This window comes from Panthera uncia (genome assembly GCF_023721935.1).
Source record: "Panthera uncia isolate 11264 chromosome B2 unlocalized genomic scaffold, Puncia_PCG_1.0 HiC_scaffold_24, whole genome shotgun sequence".
Taxonomy (NCBI): domain Eukaryota; kingdom Metazoa; phylum Chordata; class Mammalia; order Carnivora; family Felidae; genus Panthera; species Panthera uncia.
Window position 1 is genome coordinate 5,268,282 of NW_026057580.1, and position 21,338 is coordinate 5,289,619.

At 43.5% G+C, this 21,338-nt stretch overlaps 1 protein-coding gene and 1 pseudogene across 3 annotated transcripts in view; one reads left to right on the forward strand and one right to left on the reverse strand.

Moving 5' to 3' along the window:
- Positions 1-608: 608 nt before the first annotated feature.
- The window catches only part of RNF8 (ring finger protein 8), a 44,713-nt gene continuing 23,983 nt past the window's right edge, over positions 609-21,338 (reverse strand). For 2 of the 3 annotated variants that reach the window (XM_049653348.1, XM_049653350.1), the window contains 3 exons: positions 20,045-20,249; positions 11,682-12,400; positions 609-11,332 (listed from right to left, as the gene is read on the reverse strand). In XM_049653348.1, the coding sequence (XP_049509305.1) occupies positions 12,384-12,400; positions 20,045-20,249 (222 nt within the window). In that variant the 3' untranslated portion in view covers positions 609-11,332; positions 11,682-12,383. The remainder of the gene's footprint in view (positions 11,333-11,681; positions 12,401-20,044; positions 20,250-21,338) is intronic. The other variant, XM_049653349.1, reaches the window with a different exon arrangement.
- LOC125938174 (TM2 domain-containing protein 1-like) lies at positions 9,518-11,692 on the forward strand (annotated as a pseudogene).

The following is a 21,338-nucleotide window of genomic DNA, read 5'->3' on the forward strand; positions in this document are numbered from 1 at the left end:
TCCAATTAATGGATCCTTGTCATGTGTACAGCTCTAGCTGCAAAGGATTCTGGGAAAGTTAAGTATCTGGTATTTTCAGCTTCCTTGTGAAGAGGTGGGCTTTGCTTCATAAGGAAGAGAACTAGTTAAAAATAAGAAAGTAGTTCTGGTGCTAGATAGTCAAAGAAAGGACAAATGTAGGTGGAACAGTTGCAGGAAAAGGACAGGAACCAAAGATTTTTGTAACAGCATTTTAAAATAATGCTTGGGGCACCTGGGTGGTTCAGTTGGTTAAGTGTCTGACTGACTTCAGCTCAGATCGTGATCTCACAGTCCATGAGTTCGCTCTGTGCTGACAGCTCAAAGCCTGGAACCCGCTTCTGATTCTGTGTCTCCCTCTCTCTCTGTTCCTCCCCAGCTTGTGCTCTGTCAATCTCTGTCTCTCAAAAATAAATGAATGCTAAAAAAAATTTTGTTTTAAATAAAATAATGCTCAATTTGTTCCTACTGTTGCAGCTGGAGACTGAGAAAGAATGGGAGATTAGGGGTCCATAAAGATATACTCAAAAATGAACAGTTCTTATAAATATATTATTTAATAACATTTTAAATTAATATGAGAATATACACATAAGAACAGAACATTTATATATATATATATATATTAATACACATAATTTTTTTCAATTAACATACAATGTTATACTCAGTGCTCATCATGGTAAGCATACTCTTAATCCCCTTTATCTGTATCAATCCCCCCATCCACCTCCCCTCTGGTAATGATCAGTTTGTTCTCTGTAGTTAAGGGTCCATTTTTTGGTTTGTCTCTTTTTTTTCCTTTGTTCTTTTTGTTTCTTAAATTCCACAGATGAATGAAATCACATCCTATTTGTCTTTCTCTGACTTATTTCACTTAGCATTATACTCTAGATCCACCCATGTTGTTGCAAATGACAAGATTTCATTCTTTTTTATGGCTAATATTCTATTGCTGAGTAATATTCTACACCACATATATTCATATACACCACATCTTCTTTATCTATTCATCTATCAATGGCTACTTGGGCTGCTTCCATAATTTGGCTATTGTAAATAATGCTGCAATAAACATAGGGGTACATATATCTTTTTGAATTAGCGTTTTTGTATTCTTTGGGTAAATACCCAGTAGCGAAATTATTGGATCATATGGTAATTCTATTTTTAACTTTTTGAGGACCTCCATGCTGTTTTCCACAGTGGCTGCAAACTTCCACAGTTTGCATTGCCACCAACAGTGCATGACGGTTCCCTTTTTTCTACATCCTTGCCAACACTTGTTTCTTGTTTTTAATTTTAGCCATTCTGACAGGTGTGAGGTGATATCTCACTGTGGTTTCAATTTGCATTTCCCTGATGGTGAGTGATGTTGAGCATCTTTTCACGTGTCTGTTGGCCATCGTATCTCTTCTTTGGAAAAATATCTGTTCATGTCTTCTGCCCATTTTTAAATTGGATTACTTGTGGGGGGGTTTGGTGTTGACTTGTATAAGTTCTTTATATATTTTGGATGCTAACCCTTTATTGGATTTGTTATTTGCAAATATCTTCTCCCATTCAGTAGGCTGTCTTCTAGTTTTGTTGACTGTTTCCTTGCTGTGCAGCTTATTTTGATGCAGTCCCAACAGTTTATTTTTGCTTTTGTTTCCTTTACCTCAGAAGATATATCTAGAAAAATGTTGCTATGGCTGATGTCAGAGAAATTACTGCTTGCACTCTTTTCTAGGATTTTTATGGTTTCAGGTCTCTTACATTTAGGCCCTTAATCCATTTGAATGTATTTTTGTGTATGGTGTAAGAAAGTGGTCCAGTTTTCCCAATACCATTTGTTGAAGAGACTTTTTCCCATTGCATATTCTTGCCTCCTTTGTCGAAGATTAATTGACCATATAATTCTGGGTTTATTTCTGGGCTTTCTATTCTGTCCCATTGATCTATGCATCTGTTTTTGTGCCAGTACCATACTGGCTTTGATTACTACAGCTTTGTAGTGTAACTTGAAATCTGGGGCTGTGATACCTCCAATTTTGCTCTTGTTTTTCAAGATTGCTATGGCTATTTGGGGTCTTTTGTGGTCCTATACAAATTTTAGGGTTATCTGTTCTTAAATGAATTTCTATGTCATAAATTATAAATTTCTTATTAAATTTATTGTACACATATAATGGCAATAAACGATTTTATAAATAAAAATATTACATTTAAGAAAAGCGTCCAAGATTATTTCCATAAAGGAGAGTGCTCATAGGGCAAATCCCATCATTTCATTTTGGGATGAGGACATCCATGTTTGGTTGTAGAACTGTTCCCGCCTTTAAATATTAAATCCACACATCAGTTCTCTCACTTCTAGCTCTTTCCTTCACATCCAATTCCTTGACTTTGCAGATACCTACTCCGGGCTCTAAACTCATCTACTTTCTACATGCCACCTCCCTGCTTTCTTCATTTTCCACTCCAATCAGTCTTGAATCCAAGGTCATCCCCTCTTCATCCCCATGACACCCTGTTATCAAAATCCCAACCCTGAATCCATGCAACTCCATTTTCTCCAGACAGAGGAAGCTGAGCCATGCCAGGCTAAAACCACACAAAAGTACCTACTGGTGCCACAAGACATCCAGGCACACGCCTTGTCCACACACAGCCCAGCAGTTATTTCAAATCTTCTCCATCTTCTTCCAATATCCAATCTCAACACTTCCCCTTTCCTTCACTCTAGTCAGAGAAGATCCTTTCCAACTTCATGAAATACATCAAAACCATCATTAGAAAAAGCCCTCAACTTCTCTCTACCATATTTTCAGACTTTTCTCTCCAACTGCATCCTTTTTTCTTCTTCTTCCCTTGAAATATTTCTCACTCACTTCCTAATGCAGAGCAAATGGTTGTTTTGCCCCCACCACGTCACTAAAACTGCTCTTCCAATGACCTCCTAGTTGCTAAACCCATTGGTATTTTCAGTTCTTATCTTACTTGACCAACAGCAACCTTTAGCCCTGTTAACCACTCCCAAATTCCTGAAATGTTGCCTTGCTGTACTAGTCAGTGTTCTCCAGAGTAACAGAGCCAACAATAGGATATAGGTAGGTAGGTAGATAGATAAATTGATTGACTGATTGACTGAGTATAAGGAAATAGCTCATGTGATTATGGAGGCTGACAAATCCCAAGGTCTGCTGTTGGCAAGCTGGAGACTCAAGACAGCTGACAGTGTAATTTCAGTCTGAAGGCCTGCAGGCTAGAGACCCAGGAAGGGCTGATGTTTCAGTCTGAGTCCAAAGGCAGGAAAAGAAAACCCATGTCCCAGCTCAAGGAAGTACAGCAGGAGGAAAGTCCTTCTCACTTACCAGGTCAGCGTTTTGTTCTATTCAGCTGATTTGATGAGGATTCCCACATTGGACAGGGCAATCTGCTTTACTCAGTGCACTGATTCAAATGTTAACTTCATCCAGAAGCACTCTCACAGGCACTCAGAATAGTGTTTGACTGAATGTCTGGTACCCCGTGGCCCAATCAAGTTGACACACAAAATTAACCATCACATTTGCCCTCTGAGATACGTCACCATTTACTTCTCCTACCTTTTGCCTACTACCCTTTCTTGGTCTCTGTAGGTGGCTCCCCTTGTAGGTCAGTGGTCCTCAGCGTTCTGTTTGGGGTATTTTCCCCTTCAGCCTACTCTCCCTGGGGGATTTTATTCTCTCTTATGATCCCAGTAACCATCTGTACACATTTGTATTACTAGCCAGGTCTCACCTCTGAGCTCTCAGCTCTATGTTGAGAAGCCTTGAAGTCCTCATGAGTCACATCATGTTGTCCATCCCAGAGCAATAGCTGTCTCATGTCCTGATGTGGGTGACAATTTCATAAGATCATTTGATGGGGCATTTTTGTCACAAGTGTCAACCACAATGCTTACTTGAGTACACTTAACACATGGATTTTTCCACAGCTGTGTGTGAAAGGTCTTAAATCAACAGCTCTTCTGCTCCAGCACTTATGGTTTCCCAGTTTGTAAATATTTATCTTGACAGCCAATTTAGTGGATGTTGGAATGGCTGTAGCTCTGATATCATGTAGTATGCTTCTTGCCTTCGGGTATCATGATAAATTCTCAAATCCGCCTGATAACAGTTGAATTCCTCAAAGCAGCTATCGAGGCCTACTTTAATGACTTCCAACCATTGCTCTGGAAGATAATGTCCAGAAGATTATGTGGCAGAAAAATTTAAATGTGTGTGGTCCATGGAGGGGAGTATATAATTAGCATGTGTAGGGACTTTGTAGTCACTCCATGCAATTTTCTTTTCAGCATTTTCAAATTCAACAATCCCCCAAAATAAATTCATGCTTGACTAGTATCTTCCCCCAAATATTTTCCTCTTCCTGAGTTATTTCCAAGGCAGAAACCCAGTCATCACCCTTAACTCCAGGATCTCCCTCATCCCCACAACCAATCAATCAGAAGTCTTGCTCAATACACCTGCTAAATATCTGTGACATCTTCCACTTCTCCCCACCCACACTACCAATGCCTTACTTAATTCAGGCCATCTAACCTCTTGTGTGGATTATTGGAATTGCTTAAATGGCCTCCCTGGATACCCTCTGTCTTCCCCACTCTAACCTACCCTCCACACAGCAACCAAACTGATCTTCCCAAGACAGAGGAAAATGTCACTCCCCCCAGTTATAACCTCCAATGATTGCTCACTGTTCTTAGGATAAAACTCCATAATAGGGGCTGATCACTTCAGCCGCATTTTCTCCTTTCCACTAATTTGTGTGCCCTTGAGCAAGCGAGTTAACTTCTTATTGCCTCCATTTTCTCATCTATAACATGGAATCATAACAGATTTGTTACAAGAATTAATTCCTCTAAAGTGATAGTAACAATGTTCAACACATGTTATTGAGATATTGTTAGCCTATATTATTACATCTCTTTAGGAACTCTACAATCCAGCCACACAGAATGCGTTTCACTTCCGCAAGAAGGCCATGCTCTCTCTCACCTCCCTGGCTTCCCACTCTTGTCTACCCAGAACACTTCCTTCTCCACCCAACCCCCAGTCCTCTCCTCTCCTCACCCGTAACCTGGTGATCCCTAGTTGTCCTTCAGGTCTTAGCTTAGATATCTAATGCTCTAGAAAGCATTCTATGTCCTTAGTCTGAGCTGGCTGCTCCCTTTCTGTGTTCTCTTGGTTCCCAGTACTATTTCTACTTAAACCTTAACCACCTGTTACTGTCTGTTCTCTAGGACAAGTCCTATAAAGTCAGAGACTGTGGTAATGCTAGAATCTAGCACAGTGCCTGGCACGTAGTAGGTATTCAGTAAGTACTTGTGGAACAAATGAATGCTGAGAACTATCCCAGGGGTTCAGAAGCTAACTTCTTAGAAGGGGTTAGATAACTCCAAAAGGGCAGGGGAAAATGAAAAATCTGGCCCCTCATATTTAGGCAACTGAAGGGGAGGTAATAGAGATTCTGTTTTCCATTTCCCAAATTTCAGGACCTGTTGCAGAAGGGTGAGGAGGTTCTTCAAATGGAAGTAGGAAGATAGCCGTTGCTGCTCTGTGAGGGTTGCACACTTGGAGACAAGATCTCATGACTAGAGACGTTCATTGGGAAATCAGCCCGCTCACAAGGTCAGGACTTAAGTCGTACCTGGTGGCCTGAGTCAAGGGCACTGCCATCTCCAAAGTCACACCATGCCTGGGAAGGATTCTTCCAAAAATCATTAGGATGCTACCTAGGACAACCTGTGCCCGTGCTGCAAGAAACCAAAGCTGGCTTATAATCCCAAGAGGGAGGACTAATATCCAGATTCGTGTGGCTCAGGATGAAGTGCAGTTCACACCACCCAGCAACAAGGCTCCAGCCCTGGAGAGATGCCCAGTACCCCAGCCACGGTGCCTATTCCCAATCACTGTTAAAGGACTCCTGTAGGAAGATGGTTTGAGTAAGCATGATGGGGCATACTGACTGATGGCCCTGCTGAGGACTGAGACTCTGCTGCTGTTGATTACATCCCTGTCCTCCACCAAGCATCCAACTGCATTCAATGGCTATGAGAACGCAGGTCATTAAAGAAGTGGGGATGCATCGGGTGGTGTAGCCTCTGTCTTCTCCCTGGACCTCTGGGATTAGGCCTAGGCCCCTATGGTTACGGGACTGATGGTCAGCAGCCATTTTGTTGAGAAACTGGAGATTCTTAAAGTGTCAGTGATTCCAAAGATGACTAAGTGTGGCCTAGAGTAGTGGGGAGGGCCGTTCTGCCTCTGCACGCACACCACTACCCTCCTGGAGCAATTCTAGAGAACCAGGAAGGAGACAGCACCCTTGGCCTGACCAGTGGCTTTTTCACCAGAAACTGGGAAGACCTGGAGTGAGAAGGCCTTCGGAATCAACCATGTTGGGAGGTGCCAGTGACGTTTTGGTAAATATTTTAACTGGCTATGCCAGCGGGGGCGAGGGCTCTGATTTGTGGCATTTTGCCAATTTCCATGGTATAAATAATCCCACCGTGACTGATTTCAGACTACCAAACATGACGTCGCTGAATGTAGAATTAGGAACAGACGCACACAATCAGCTCCTGAGAGCCAGGGCAGCACAGGGAGAAGCCTGCGTAAGGAGGTGAGGAACCAAGAAGAGCTACAAGGTCAGGAGAGTCCTCACAGCTAGGCATAAACTCACAAAGGCACATGTCCTGAAAATCTGCCCACTATCACCCACCAACTAGGTTAAGTTTGGTGTCAATGCTCACTTCAGAAACATTTGGCTGTGCCTACCTGGGCTGAAGTAGTGTCACCTGAAGCTCCCTCAGTGGTCACCCAGGTGACTGCCTGCATAGAACTGTGGTCGTCTTAGGTAGTTCAGAGGGGGTTCTTCAGGGCCTGCCTTCCATGCTGTGATGGCCCAAACTTGCCTAGAGATGCCCTTGAAGGCCCCTCGAAAGAGCTGGTCCCTACATCCTAAGGGGTGGTAAATAGATGGAGGACCCTCTGGTCCTCCCAGACCCCAGGTCCTCAAGGTGTGAAATTCCAGCTTCATATCTTGCAGTGGATCCAGTCCCGGCCTACAGGCTCTTTGTTTGAGGAATATGAAAACACATCCAACATACTAGCTCCACAGGCAGCATTGCTGAATCTGGCAAAACCTTTGTGGGAAGGTTTTGACCTTTTGACCCCTCCCAGAACAGACTATAGGCTCACAGCAGCTTTTTTGCTTTTTCAGTGCCATACCCCAAACACCTAGAACTGTGCCTAGTAAAAAAATGGGCATTCAGTAACTATTGCTGAATTTACTGAAAACATCCAGAATTCAAATGGCCACTCTATAACAAAAAAGTTACATCAGATTTAAGTATTCACAGAACCCAAAGGGAAGTGGGTAGAAGAAACAGTAGGTCTGGAAATTAGATCTGAGGTGGGGATCTGGGTTAGACTTTGGTAAAGCAACCACAAACAGAAAATAACGCCTGGAGATTACATTAGTGAGCTCTGGCAACCCACGATGGGTACATTGCTTGGGGATGCTGCAGACAAAAGAATTAGAGCCATGTATTTATTGAGCACCTACTACAGATTCAGCCCTTTCCTGGGATTCATATGCTCTTCTAAACATGACAAAAAATCAAAAAATAGGCTCAGTCAGTTGAGCATCTGACTCTTGATTTCGGCTCAGGTCATGATTCCAGGGTCATGGGATCAAGCCCCACATTGGGCTCCACACTGAGCATGGATTTTCTCTCTCTCTCTCTCTCTCTCTCTCTCTCTCTGTCTCTGTCTCTGTCTCTGTCTCTCTCTCTCCCCTTCTGCCCCTCACCCCCACTCGTGCTCTCTCTCTAAAAAAAAAAAAGAAAAAAATTTTAAAAACGCAATAAAATCAGTTGAACAAGACAGTTCATTACTTTTCATCATACAAGCTCAATACAACACACCAATCTTCTCCCCAGAAGCCCCTATTCTTACGGCCTCAACTCTCATTTATCAAAAAAGCTAAAAGAATTGACCAAGTGGGAAGTTCAGAACAAGCCCTTGGCCTACTGTTACCAGTGGCAGCATTCTGCTCAAATCAGGCCCTGCACCTGTTAACAAGACCGCATCTCTTAGATTAGGGACAGTGATTACATGATTCTCTTAACTTTCTTAATTCTTAGGTTAGGACCACAATGCAAATTAGATGTTCCTTCTCTTAATTTTTGTGTTGAATAGAGTTAATTGTAGGATTCTTTAGAGGCTTAGAATGTGCTGTTGCAAAGAACATACTTAGGGCATCCCTAAGTTTCTAGGTTATCTTTAGACATCAAGTGGGGAGATTTTATCCAGAGTCAGGATGTTAAAAGCTAATGGGTGGCTGGAGAGAATTGTCCATTCCAGGCACTCTTGCAGCTATGACTGCCTGGATAGTCCAGAGGAAAAAAGCGGTGAGAGAGAAGGGCTGGAGATAAGGAGAGGATTTAGGTCTTTCTGTAAAAACAGCAGCTTCCAATCAGAGAAACAGATGACGAGTATCCAGCTACCTAACCCTGCCTGGGCAGTCGGATTGCTGAGATGAAGCATGCTTAGAGGTAGAGTAAGCCCTTTCTAGGTTAACATAATCAGATGTATATGGGACACCTGCCACTCATTGCAAAGTGCTTCGCAGAGCTAGCTGGCTGCATTCATCTGTGTAATAAAGCCAGAATCTGAAACAAACCCTTTACCCAGTTTCTCAGAGCCCTGTTGTCGAGAACATGCCTTTAATTAGAGCTAGACTACACAGTAATGGGGCTCAGCTATACTGTGGTTTGGTGCTGCAGGCAGAAAAGTCACCATGTGTTTTTCTAGGCAAGCAAAATGTAGATGATGTTTAGTATCAGATATCTCTCCAGGGGAAGAACATACTGTAGCTCAGAGAAATAATGCAAAAGTTTGGGTTAGTTTTTGGTTTGTCTTTTAAAAATAGAACATTCAGATTTTTGTTTATGAGCAGTGCAATAACTGGGATAATTATTTAGGCCTCACAATAGCACATCAGGACATTCAAGGGATGAAGAAACGGAGGCTCAGAGAGATTGACTAACTTGCTCAAGGTCACATAGTTAGTTACAAATGGCAGGACTGGGATTCAAACCCAGCTAGTCTGACTTCCAAATGTTAAGTTTTCTTTTTCTTAGGTCTGTATTTAAGAGCTTACTTTCTTAACCTGTGTTAAGAACATGGTTCTTGAGAAGAACATGGTGTTCTGAAGGGAGAGGCTGTAAGTCACCCTGTGTGCAGGTGGAGGAGGGAATGGTCAGTCTGTGAGATTAGTCTTTGGCAGATGGCCTTCAGGCTCTTCCAGTCAAGATGTTCCTTCTTCAAGGATCTTTGCTCTAATGATAAGAGTGTTCACTGCAGCATTGTTGTTGTTTTTATTTTTTTTAGCATTGTTTTTTTAAGAGTAAAAAGTGGGATGCACTGATCCATAACAAGCCCAACAGCTCTTGGCAGTCCTACGGCTCATGTCGGTTACCATGGAACCTTGGAAGGTTGCCACCACCACCACTGGGGGCAAGGAGATACAAAAGTGTGAGAACCTCAAAATGAGACAACGTATTTGTAAATACCTAAACCAACCAACCAACCAACAATGCTGTGGTAAGAACCAGATAACTGTACAAACTACACAGTTCATGCTCTGTTTTCTAGCGCCCAAGACAACTTATAAGGATTTCTGTGGCAATGTGAAACATATTTTACTGGAAATGAGGTTGATTTTCTCAAGCTCCCAAATGTAAACGTAAATGGCTATTCATTCAAAGTAATAGTTGCACTGTCTTTTCCTTGAATGGTTGGGAGACCAATTTTATCTTGGATAGTCTGCCTTAGGTTTACTTTTGTGCTGTAGTGTTTTGTGGAATTGAGAGCCTAATTGATTTCATTCTTATTTCAGCGCAGACTGTAGGAACTTCAGATGGAAGTAGTTATGTTATAGATTCTTATGGAACCAGACTTAAAAGACTATCACTAATGAAACATTTAGGAAAATAGTTACAACCATAAATTTATTTACTTATTTATTTAACCATAAATTTTTAAAAAAGAAACACTGACCTTCCTTGATTTTTAAATTTTTAAAATTAAAAAAAATGTTTATTTTTGACAGAGAGAGAGTGAGCACAAGCAGGGGAGGGACAGAGAGGGAGACAGAGGATCTGAAGCGGGCTCTGCACTGAGAGTGGAGAGCCTGATGTGGGGCTTGAACTCGCTAACTGGGGGATCATGACTTGAGCTTAAGTCAGATCCTGAACCGACTGAGCCACCCAGAGGCCCCTAACCGCTTTGATTTTAAAAGAGAACTCCCAGTACGTGGATTTCCAAACTTTCCTTTTTTCCTTCCTTGCATAACATCTTATGGGTTCTATGGAATTTTTTGTTATTTTTGCTTTGTTGTTTTAAAGTATAGAGTCCGAGATTTATTTAATAGGATTTTGAGAGCTGTATGAAAAAAAAAGGAAGTAAAAGGTTTAAAGCAACCTAGACCAAAAACAGACTGGAAAAACAAACTATGGTACAAACACACAATGCAATAATGGGAAGATATAACTAAGAAACAGCAAGTTCCTCATGTTCTGATATGGAACCATCACAAAGATATATCTGAAAGAAGCAAGGTATACAGAGTGTAGAGTCTCTCTTAATTCACGTGAAAGAAGGGAAAAGACTATGTGTATGTTTGCTTGTACAGTCAGAGATGTCTCGAAAGGTACCTAAGAACTAGTAACACCCATCACCTCAGTGCCGGGAAGTGGTCACTGGGGGGCAAGGGTGACAGGATTATCACTTTAGGTCCTTCTGTGCCTTATGATTTTAAGGTATGTGACCATATTACCTATTCAAAAAATGTATATCTGCACTCTTCTAAAAGTGAATGTGTGAGCTTAAAAAACCAAATATACAAAAATTTATACATGCTCACGCCATCATATAAACAGAACACATGTACACGGGAAAGTCAGTGTTGCAAATCCACCATCCCTAGAAAGCTGGTGAGGCAACAGTTACCAATCCTTAATGAAAACACAGGGGTATAAATAAAGCATACAAAGTATGATTCTCCAGGTAGACAGTAAAAAGGGAGAGGAAAATACCTTTCCATCTGGAAGCAAATTGCTGAACGACATAATGCGCAGTTTCATAATCTTACTAGAGAGCTCCTCGTTTCAAATGACTACTCTTCAGCTTCCTGCATCTTCCCTCATTCTCCTCACTGGTAACCAAGGAGACCACAGGTTTTCCTAAGCTTCTATCTCCCAAACATCAAACTAGTTTTCTTTCTGTTTAAAAAGGAGAAGCAGTAAAAGATAAATGATTTTTAATAATAAACAAACAAACAAACAAACAAATAAATAAATAAAATAATACCACGTTCTCATAAAACCATTGCCCTTGTTTTCTGACACCGGGTAAAACAGATTTGGGGAGTGCCTGGCTGGCTCAGTTGGTGGAACATGTCATTCTTGAACTCAGGGTCATAAGTTTGAGCCCCATGTTGGGTGTGGGGTTTACTTAAAAAATATATATAATAATAATAATTAATAAATAAAATAGTTTGGAAACCACTTCTAAACCTCAGCTGAAAGAGGAAACCAACCCTGTCTCAAAACCAGGTAAACAGTGACCCACCTCTGGAATGAAAAGGAAAAACAACAGTCAGGGCCTTAACAGAGCCCGTCTGCGATGGTCATGATCTTGGGCTTGGCTTCTTATGCTGACATTCACTTGAGTCTATCATCTGATACAGTCACTTTCTTGGTTGCAATTTATGAGCTGCCAGTGTTTACTTGTGAGACTGTGTGTGAGCTGGAAGGGAAGAAGATAAATACACCAAAGCCCAGCTGCACAACTGATAGGCTTTACATTTTATTTCCAGGAAATGACATCTTGTTTTCACAAAGAGGTATGCCATCTTCTCCAAGAGAAGCTGTCTTAGCTTTTAGGGGCAGCCGTAAGGGTACACCCAACCTGTCCAAAACAAATGTCGACAGAGGTGCTTCTGAGGTACCAAAACAGTAACAACAACAATAAATTTAAAAAGCAGAACAGAAATACATAACCCATTCAACGCGCAGTGAAGCCGAGTCTATTGAGTACCCTGAAGCAGTCAGTGCGGTGAGGACCAGTGGCTCTTCAGACAATGGTGGCCGCAAAGCTGGCCGACCTGGAGGCTCAGGAGGACTTCCTAACTCAGTCTCTGTCCCACGTGGCTCCATCCCATGCTCTATCTCAGAGCGGCCCAAGACCTGTCCACAGAGAATCCTCTAGACCATCCCAAGCTCCAAGCTCCCACTGCCTGGCAGTCCTTCAAATGCCTCTGGAGCATGGTCTTCAGGACAGTCTCTTTGCTTTGAAGAGAAAGAAAAGAGAATTAAAGGAGGAGCCTGCATTTCCCTGGCCTCGTCTCCCTGCTGCCACGCTCCACCTCTTCCCCACACAGTGAACCAAGAAAACAGACCTCAGAGTACATCACTCTGTTCAGAGCCTGATCCTCATTCGTCCCAAGAGTAAGAGTTCAAGTCCCATTCCTTCCAAAGGCCCCTGAGGTCCTACAAAATCTGTGCTGCTCCACCTCCTAGTCCTCCCCCATCACACGCTCCATTCCAGCCACACCGACAGCTTCGCTGCCCCTCCACCTCCCCAAGTGCACTCCCCACGTGCCACTCTTCCCCACGTGGCAACACGGCTGCTGCCTTCAGGGCTTTACTCTAGTACTGCCTTATTGGTGATGCCTTCCTAGGCTACCTTATCAAAAATGGCAATGCTCTTCCCATCACTCCCTGATCCCTTGCTTTGTTTTTCTCCATAGCACTAATCACATCAAACTTATTAGATTTTCACTTCTCTTTCTATTTCTGGAACCTAGAGCAGCTTGGCACAAAGCTGGCCCTCAATGAACATGTGTTGGAGAATGAAGGAATTATATACACAGCACTAGGCAGGGAGAGGTGGGGTGGGAGGGACAATTTACTGCTATTTACTGTTTCTGCTTCCTCAATTCGGGGAAGCAGGGATCCTGGCCTAAGGACACAACAAAGCCACCAAGGAGACTGTCCCCTTCCCTGAGACTGAGGTCCTAAAGACTTGGTAGGAGGACTGAAAGGATTGTAAAAGTTCCTTTTCTCCACTTGTGGGCAGCCTTAGAGAGCTGAGAGAGCCAAGCAAGACTCTCTTGCGTGCAGCTAATGGCCTCACCTAGTAGCTCACAGAAAAATACAGAAGCCACAAAAAAGAAATTCTCTCAAGCAAATTTCCTTGCCCACCCTCCCACATGAAGCCCTTCTCTCTAGAAGACAGGATGTACCCTTTCACTTAAAAAAAACTTTTTTTAACGTTTTATTTATTTTTGAGAGAGAAAGAGCGCAAGCAGGGGGTGGGGGCCGAGAGACGGACACAGAATCCGAAGCAGGCTCCAGGCTTCAAGCTGTCAGCACAGAGACCAACATGGGGCTCAAACCCATGAACCGTGAGATCATGACCTGAGCCAAAGTCGGAAGCTTAACAGACCGAGCCACCCAGGCACCCTCCCACTTTTAAAGACTAATCCCCCCATCTGTGCTCTGCATTCCCTACCCTGCCTTCCAAAGAATCTGGCCCTACCCACCATCCCAGGTTCCCAGCATCTCCTTCACAGGCTCAGCAACTGAACACCACACAGAGCTCTCATTTCTTTAAAACAAAACAAAACAAAACAAAACAAAACAAAACAAAACCTTCCTCCTCCAACTACAGCCTTCTCTTCATGCTGTCCCTATGGTCTTAGTCGTAGCCAAATTTCTTAGAAGACCTGGTCTATCTTACTTTTCTGTTTTCTCTACTCCTTAATCTCACATTCATTCTCCAATTCACTGAAAACTAGCTCTGACCCCACCATTCCTCAAACTTGTACTAAATAAAGTCATCAATGTCCTACATTCCTGCTGCATCCAAAGGGCAATTTTTCATCCTTATGCCTGCTCACTTTTAGCCTCAGCACCTGGCACTTAGTAGAAACTAAGAAGGAAAGGCCGAGAAGAAAGGAAGCAAGGAAGAGATGTTTTTTGGGGGTTGGTTCTGGTTCAGGTTTCATGAGACAAAGGTAAAAGAGGTCCAAACTCTCCAGAGTAGGAAAGCAGAAAGCAGTTAAAGCAGAAGCCCTAGCCAGGAACAGGACATGACAGGTCTTATCAGATTTTTTTCTTTTTTTTAATGTTTATTATTTTTGAGAGAGAGAGTGAGGAAGGGGCAGTGTGAGAGATGGGGACAGAGGATTGGAAGCAGGCTCTGTGCTGACAGCAGACAGTCTGGTGCGGGGCTCAAACTCAAGAATCATGAGATCATAACCTGAGTCGAAGTTGGACGCTTAGCCAGCTGAGTCACCCAGGTGTCCCTGGTCTTATCAGATTTCTTAAGAACGCATGGGGCGCCTGGGTGGCGCAGTCGGTTAGGCGTCCGACTTCAGCCAGGTCACGATCTCGCGGTCCGTGAGTTCGAGCCCCGCGTCAGGCTCTGGGCTGATGGCTCGGAGCCTGGAGCCTGCTTCCGATTCTGTGTCTCCCTCTCTCTCTGCCCCTCCCCCGTTCATGCTCTGTCTCTCTCTGTCCCAAAAATAAATAAAAAAACATTGAAAAAAAAAAATTAAAAAAAAAAAAAAAAAAAAAGAACGCAGTAGTAGGCAGTTGGGCAACATATATATCCAGCTAGTGCAGAGAAGCTTCAATGGTGATATACCTGATTCTATGATATTCTATGGGAGCGGGAGGAAGAGGCATATTCAGTGACCCCAGTCACTCTCCAAGATCAGTTCACTGAAATCTAAACATGTTCTGTGTTTGGGGCTCCTGGGTAGCTCAGTCAGCTGGGGCTGACTGACTCTTGGTCTCAGCTCAGGTCTTGATCTCAGGTCATGAGTTCAAGCCTCATGTTGGGCTCTGCGCTGGGTGTGAAGCCTACTTAAAAACCAACCAACCAACCAACCAACCAACACGCTCTGTGTTCATCTAGAGTTAAGTGTAGGAACCAAGAAACGCTAAAGGAAAATCTGTTTTGGTTAATGACACTACTCTGTATTTACACAGGTGGTCTATAATAAGAAGTCCCTGAAAGTATTTCTATATAAAGCAAATCATTAAGTTACATGTTCACGGGGAGGGAAGATCCATTTTTTCAGAAAACCAAAATAACTCTATTTTATCATTAAGAAGACAAAAAAGCAGGGGCGCCTGGGTGGGTGGCGCAGTCGGTTAAGCGTCCGACTTCAGCCAGGTCACGATCTCGCGATCCGTGAGTTCGAGCCCCGCGTCAGGCTCTGTGCTGATGGCTCGGAGCCTGGAGCCTGTTTCCGATTCTGTGTCTCCCTCTCTCTCTGCCCCTCCCCTGTTCATGCTCTGTCTCTCTCTGTCCCAAAAATAAATAAAAAACGTTGAAAAAAAAAAAAAAAGAAAAAAAAAAGAAGACAAAAAAGCCCAGGAGAAACTTCTGCTGAGGAAAACAGCAATGAATGATCTAAAGTACCTCCTGCTAGACCCCTAGAGATGGCCAGAGCTGCTCAATACTTACTTCTTTTGATGCTATAGCGTGTGCTCATGTTCTTCCTCCAGACCCTTTTCCCCAGGTGGACAAGCCCTGGCCAGTAAGCATGTCAGGGGCTCACCAGAGTTCCTAACTCAGTGGGCAGGTAGTCAAGGTCTCTTTGCTCTGGTATGGTATGGTTCCCTCAAACCAGTCGTCTATACATTTGGGGTACAGTGAAGGATTTTTAATTGCATCCGGGAAGGCCACTCTCCTAAACTTTCCCAAAGTTCCTACAGTAAGGTGCTTTTGGTGAAGGGGAGAAGACACTCCATGACAGAGCACTAACGTCAGCAACAGGCTTTTGACCTCTAGAGGGAAGGACACTCAGAAGTCTAAAGGACCATATAGTCAGCAAAAAATCTGAGGTTCTAGGACTTCATGGGCTGCTATTCCACATATTCCAATTAATCCCATAGCTGACTTCTACTAAGATCACATTCCCTTCCCCAACTGGGCGGACAGTTCCTGTGCTGCCCTTGTTGTTTCCAACTATGCATTCAGAGATGCCAATAAGGGTGATGGGGGAGACACCCATCAAAGGACAAGGAGAGGAAAGACAACAGACAAAAGAAGGGAAGGAAAGGAAAAATAAGGGGCAAAAACGGGGGGCGGTGATGGAGAAATAAGAAAAAAGCTTCTAGTAATAATTCTAATTTTGTATCCCATGACAATTTTGCAAAGGGAGAATTTTTAAAAGTCAAAAATTTTAAGAGTTCAGTGTTACACACTATTTGAGTGCATGCATGTGGACACCCCACCCCATGCCAACCTTGTTGAGAGCCGTTTCCCCTAGACAAACTGTTGTAAAGCCAGCCAGGCATGCTGACTACATGCACACGAGTCTCTAGTGGCAGGACTGGGTGGATTAAAAGTACTTGCTAACAAGTATTCTCTCTGGATGAGGTCAACTTGCCAGACACTGTTACTGCCATTCCCACATACTCCTGTATAAGGCTTTTCAGCAACGGGTGATGGGCAATATCAAGGAAAGCATTCCAAATGGGCAGGCAGATACTGTCTTAAGCGGCTGCCAGTTTCTCCTGTCCTGGGTCTGGATCACCCTCCTCATAGCCTACGGGAAATTGGCAAGAGCCACAGGCCAAGTGGTATGACCTGAGTCTATCTTCCTAGAGACCCTTAACCTCTGGAGGGGCCTCTGTCTCACAGATTCAGGAAAGCTGTGGCCTATACACCTTTCTCCCCACCTCAACATACCTGAAGGCCATGGCGCACTCCCACCAGTAGCCTTGGTTCAATACAACAGCATCAAGGGAGTCAGGGAATTGTAGTCTGAAAAAGCCCCTAGACTGAAAATCACTATTTTAAAGGACCAACAAGATTTTATTTCTAGATAATTTGGTTTCTTCTTTTCTGAGCACAACCCAAAGAAACTGCAAGGGAAAGCTAAAAGTGAGAATGTTAACACTCTGTCAACCAACATTTAACGAGAACAGAACAAATGGAGGAAGGGGAGGAGCCGACAGAAGACTCTGCTCTAGCTCCTCACCAGCTCCAGAGGGAGATCCTCCATAGGGAATGTCAAAAAAAATGTCTTCCTTTCAGAAAATCTCATGTCAATATCCCAGAGAGCCACAATTACTCACGTGACAAGCACTTACTAGATGTTTGTTATCTGCCCCAGCTTCAGAGCATCCTTTCTCTAACAGAGGATCTAGTATCCTAATACTCTCCTCATGTCCTCTGTATAATCTGGCCTCACAGAGTTTACAAGGGATCAATGGCTCATCAGTCATGAGGCATCACTTCTCCCATGGGGATATGGAACTAGAAGACAACAAACAGCCAGAGAGGACTGGAGTGGGGCTGCCTTGGTGGAATCAGCATACTACGCTGCCACAAGACTGACAGGTTTCCCTCCCTGAATTTGTGATAAGAGCAACCCTTGTCCAGGAGAAAAATAGCCCTACCACAGTGTCAGAACTCTGACAATTATAGGCTTGCCAATCCTGGTTCCCAGATCCTTAGTTTGGTCCTTTTCAAAATTCCCATGCACTGGAGATTAAAGCAGTTTTCAGTTGGTAAGGAAGGTTGGTATTTGAACTAAGAATTTCCTCTAACCCCTACACTGCAGACCAGTGAAGCCACTGATGGCTCTGGCACATATTTCCCTAAATCGGGACTCAGAGCCTTCTGTCGGTCTCTGGAGAAAACCTCAAAGCTGCACTCCCTGTGGAAACTGAGCCTAGTGCCACCGAGTGCAACAGGGAGGCTGCTTCAGTTTACTGTGTAGGCTCCTAGGTTTACCAAAAAGGCAGACAGGCACCCTCTTTAGCCTTTGGAGGGAAAAGGAGGGTGTGATATAATTTAATGTGCAGAATTAACTCTGTGTGAGGGGAGCCAGAGGTGAACTTAGGACATAGGGTTCTTCTTTCCCTTTCTAGTACTACATGAAGCCATCTACTGTGCTTGCACTTGTGAGAAGAAACCCAATCACTAGTTTGGGGGAAGAAAGCACATGGGTGTCCCCACCCTGACACAGACCCAAGCCAAAGGCTGACCTTGGTTAAATCTGGGTCCCAGGTCACTGCTCCTCTCAGAAAGGGAAGAAAAAAGAAAACTGAAGGCATCTACGACGCCTCGGCAGACACTTCCTAGGTCTTGGCTGTCCTCATGCTGCTCCAGCACCATGTAGCTATTCTGTCATGTATGGGCCACCAGGGGGGCACTGCTATGAACATGTCACTGCTTCTCATGCCTGTGCTTTGTTTGTGCTGAAGCCTCTGTTTGGAAAGCTACAGCCCTGGGAACCTCTAAGACTCAGTTCAAGTGACACTACTTCCATGCGGCTGTCTACTGCACCTCTACCTGCCCAGGCCAAACTGTCTGCTCCTCTGCAGTGTCCTAGCACCCTTGTGGGGAAATTGTCACACTACCGACCTGCCTTTCTACCTCCTCCATAGACTGAGTGCTGTGAGAACCGAGACGATGCCTTATGTATCTCTTTATCTTGGTTCCTGTAAAAGTTGATGAAGTAAAAAGTGAGGAGAAGAACAGGACTCTGCCAGAATCAAGTGGCTCCTGGGAGGTAAAAGATCTATGAGAGCTCAGACTGGCCACAAAATCTATTAGCACACAGCTGTCAGAACAGTGGAAAACATCCTGGTTCCAAAGAACCACCTGAGGGCTGTCCCACTCTCCCACAGGTCACAAAGCCTTCCTTCGGCAGAACAGGCTCAAGCATACTTCCTGCTCAGCACCCGCTTTGCCTGGCTCTGCAACAGGCTTGCTGCCTCCACTCTGGCTGACCAGCCGAGGTCCAGTTTCACACCACAGCTGCTTGCACATCAGCATCAGATTCCTGGCCCTACTCAAGGTGGCTGACATCTGTTGAAGGGCTAGAAGGAAAGAGAGCAGTGGACAGAAGATCCTACTCTTAGCAGTGTAGCTGTTAGGCCTTCTGTTCCTCTGGACTTAGAGAAAGGTTTATCCAAAGACACATATGAATATGGGTTATCAATGGCCAGGTGGTGGGAAGCACGTGTAAAGGCAGTGAGCTTCTTGGTTGTCTTCTCTGCTCAGCCTTTTTGTGCAGCCAACTGACTTCATGGCACTTTGGCTCTGGTGACTTCCCAGAAGGTAGTGCTGTGCTGGATTCTTAGAGGTACTGAACATGATAACCAGATCCACCCTGCTTCTATGCACTGTCGTCCCTGGCCAATAACCAACCAGTCCTTCCTCCTATCCATTGGTTTCCTTGTGCCCGGCCTCAGGACACATCTTTTGCCACAAGGATATTTGAGTCTCAAGCGGAGAGGCTCTGTAACCCTCAACACAGCAAGCTCCAAGCATGAGGAGATCACTCGTTTGAATGAACAGATATTCACCAAGGAAGAATGGTTCATTAGGGGAACTCACCCACCCCCACTTCCCCAATCTCTTTATCCCAATTCTTTCCAACTAGGAGACTAGTTGGTAAACATATTAGGATCCCCAAAGATTAAATTTCTCTCTCTAGTTTAACATTATGTCCACTTTGTGTAATTAAGCTGTGACCTATTATAAAACCTGTATGTGTTTTCTTCAAGCATTCTCCAATTTGTGAATCTGTTTACCTCCTATTTATAACTGATAGTGTACCCAACCCAAGGTTTTTCCAACACTTGGACAGCAATTGAACTGTCTTGAACAACAGCACCATCTAGTTATCAGCACAACAAACCATCTGACCTTGTGTTTTCTACGCACATCCATATACTTAAGCCTCCCCCTTCCCCACTGCTCAAATACATGCACCCATTCTCCCTCAACTCTTAATCACATACTTATTACCTTTAACTCTCTTTATTTTTTCCCATTTCTCCCTCCTCTTCTTTGGCCTAAGAATCATTTATCTGACTCTCTTCCCCAGCCAAAAAAATCTGCTTAAGTTTGTAAGTCTTTTGTTGAGGGGACTCACCTTCTTGTTCACACTGACTCACCTTTTCGTTCCCTAATGAGGACAATTCGTCGTTCTTTCACTTCTGAGCTCAGATTATCTACCATCTTATTAATGCAATTGTCCAGAACCAGGGAGTGGGTTTGGGATTTGATGTCCTTCCGACAAATGGGACATTCTACCTTTCGCTTCATCCATTCACTGATACAGTAGGAGCAGAAACTGTGGGCACAGTTCAAGGTGACAGCCTACAATGGGAATGTGAACACACATAACAGAACCGTCATGCTTACTTTCCCAGGGCAGTTGTGATCTCAATGCTAAGACAGGAGTTCATTCCCAAGGCCAAATGGAAATTTAACAATAATCCCATCTACAGGGCTTATGGAGGGTATCAGAGTCATTCCTGGGGATGAGAAATTTTAAGGTTTAAGTTAGATGATTCATTTTCTTTCTCAAAGGTAAGTTCGTAGACACAGGCTGATTTGTCTATCTCGTTCCACCAATTCAGATGACACTGTCAACGCAGATTAGCTACCTTGCAAACAAATGTCACTGGACACAAGTAGGACTAGGAAACGAGTGAATGTACAAATACACCACTAATTCCCTCATGGAAAATAAATATATATCCTGCTGATGGTGAATCAGAACTTCAATTTTAATATACGAAAGGAAGCACATTCTAAATACTCAGTACATAGAATGGTAGGAGGCATATCTCTACTCAAAAGAAACTTAAAAAAGTAAAATATATGTAAAAAATGACTAAAAAGTCTGGGGAGAAAGGAACCAAGATAATAGAAAAAATGTAATGGGTTCACTGACAGTGACTGAACTCTTAAGTAAATAAACCTGTCAGAAGAGGGAAAGCAGAAGGAGTAATTCCAATGGTCAGATTTCTTCTAGGGTCCTTTTCACTTCTAAAAATATAAACCATCCTCTTCAATAGTCTTGTTTAGGTACATCTCCTAAGATACAAGTTTTTCTGAGGCTCAAAAGTCTTCATTCCTGCTTTTAGGATGGCAGTGGAAAATAACAGAAATTATGCAGTTTTCAAATGCCACGTTGAGCACAGAAAGCCAACTAGGAGATATTTTGTTAACTGTATGAGATAAAGCCTCACAAATAGGACTAAAAACCTGTCTGATTAAAGTAAAACCTCTTTCCAATGCTGACTTTAAGAGGTGACCGTAGAAAAAGTCAGGCAGTGTGCTGTAAACAAAGCACAGGTCAGGTTGTCTCTTAGATGTCTGTGCAGATGCCCTAGGTTGGCTAACTCATCTCCAATCCCAACCCCCCTTTCCTTGCTTTCCTCTAGCAGAATCCTGTCAAAG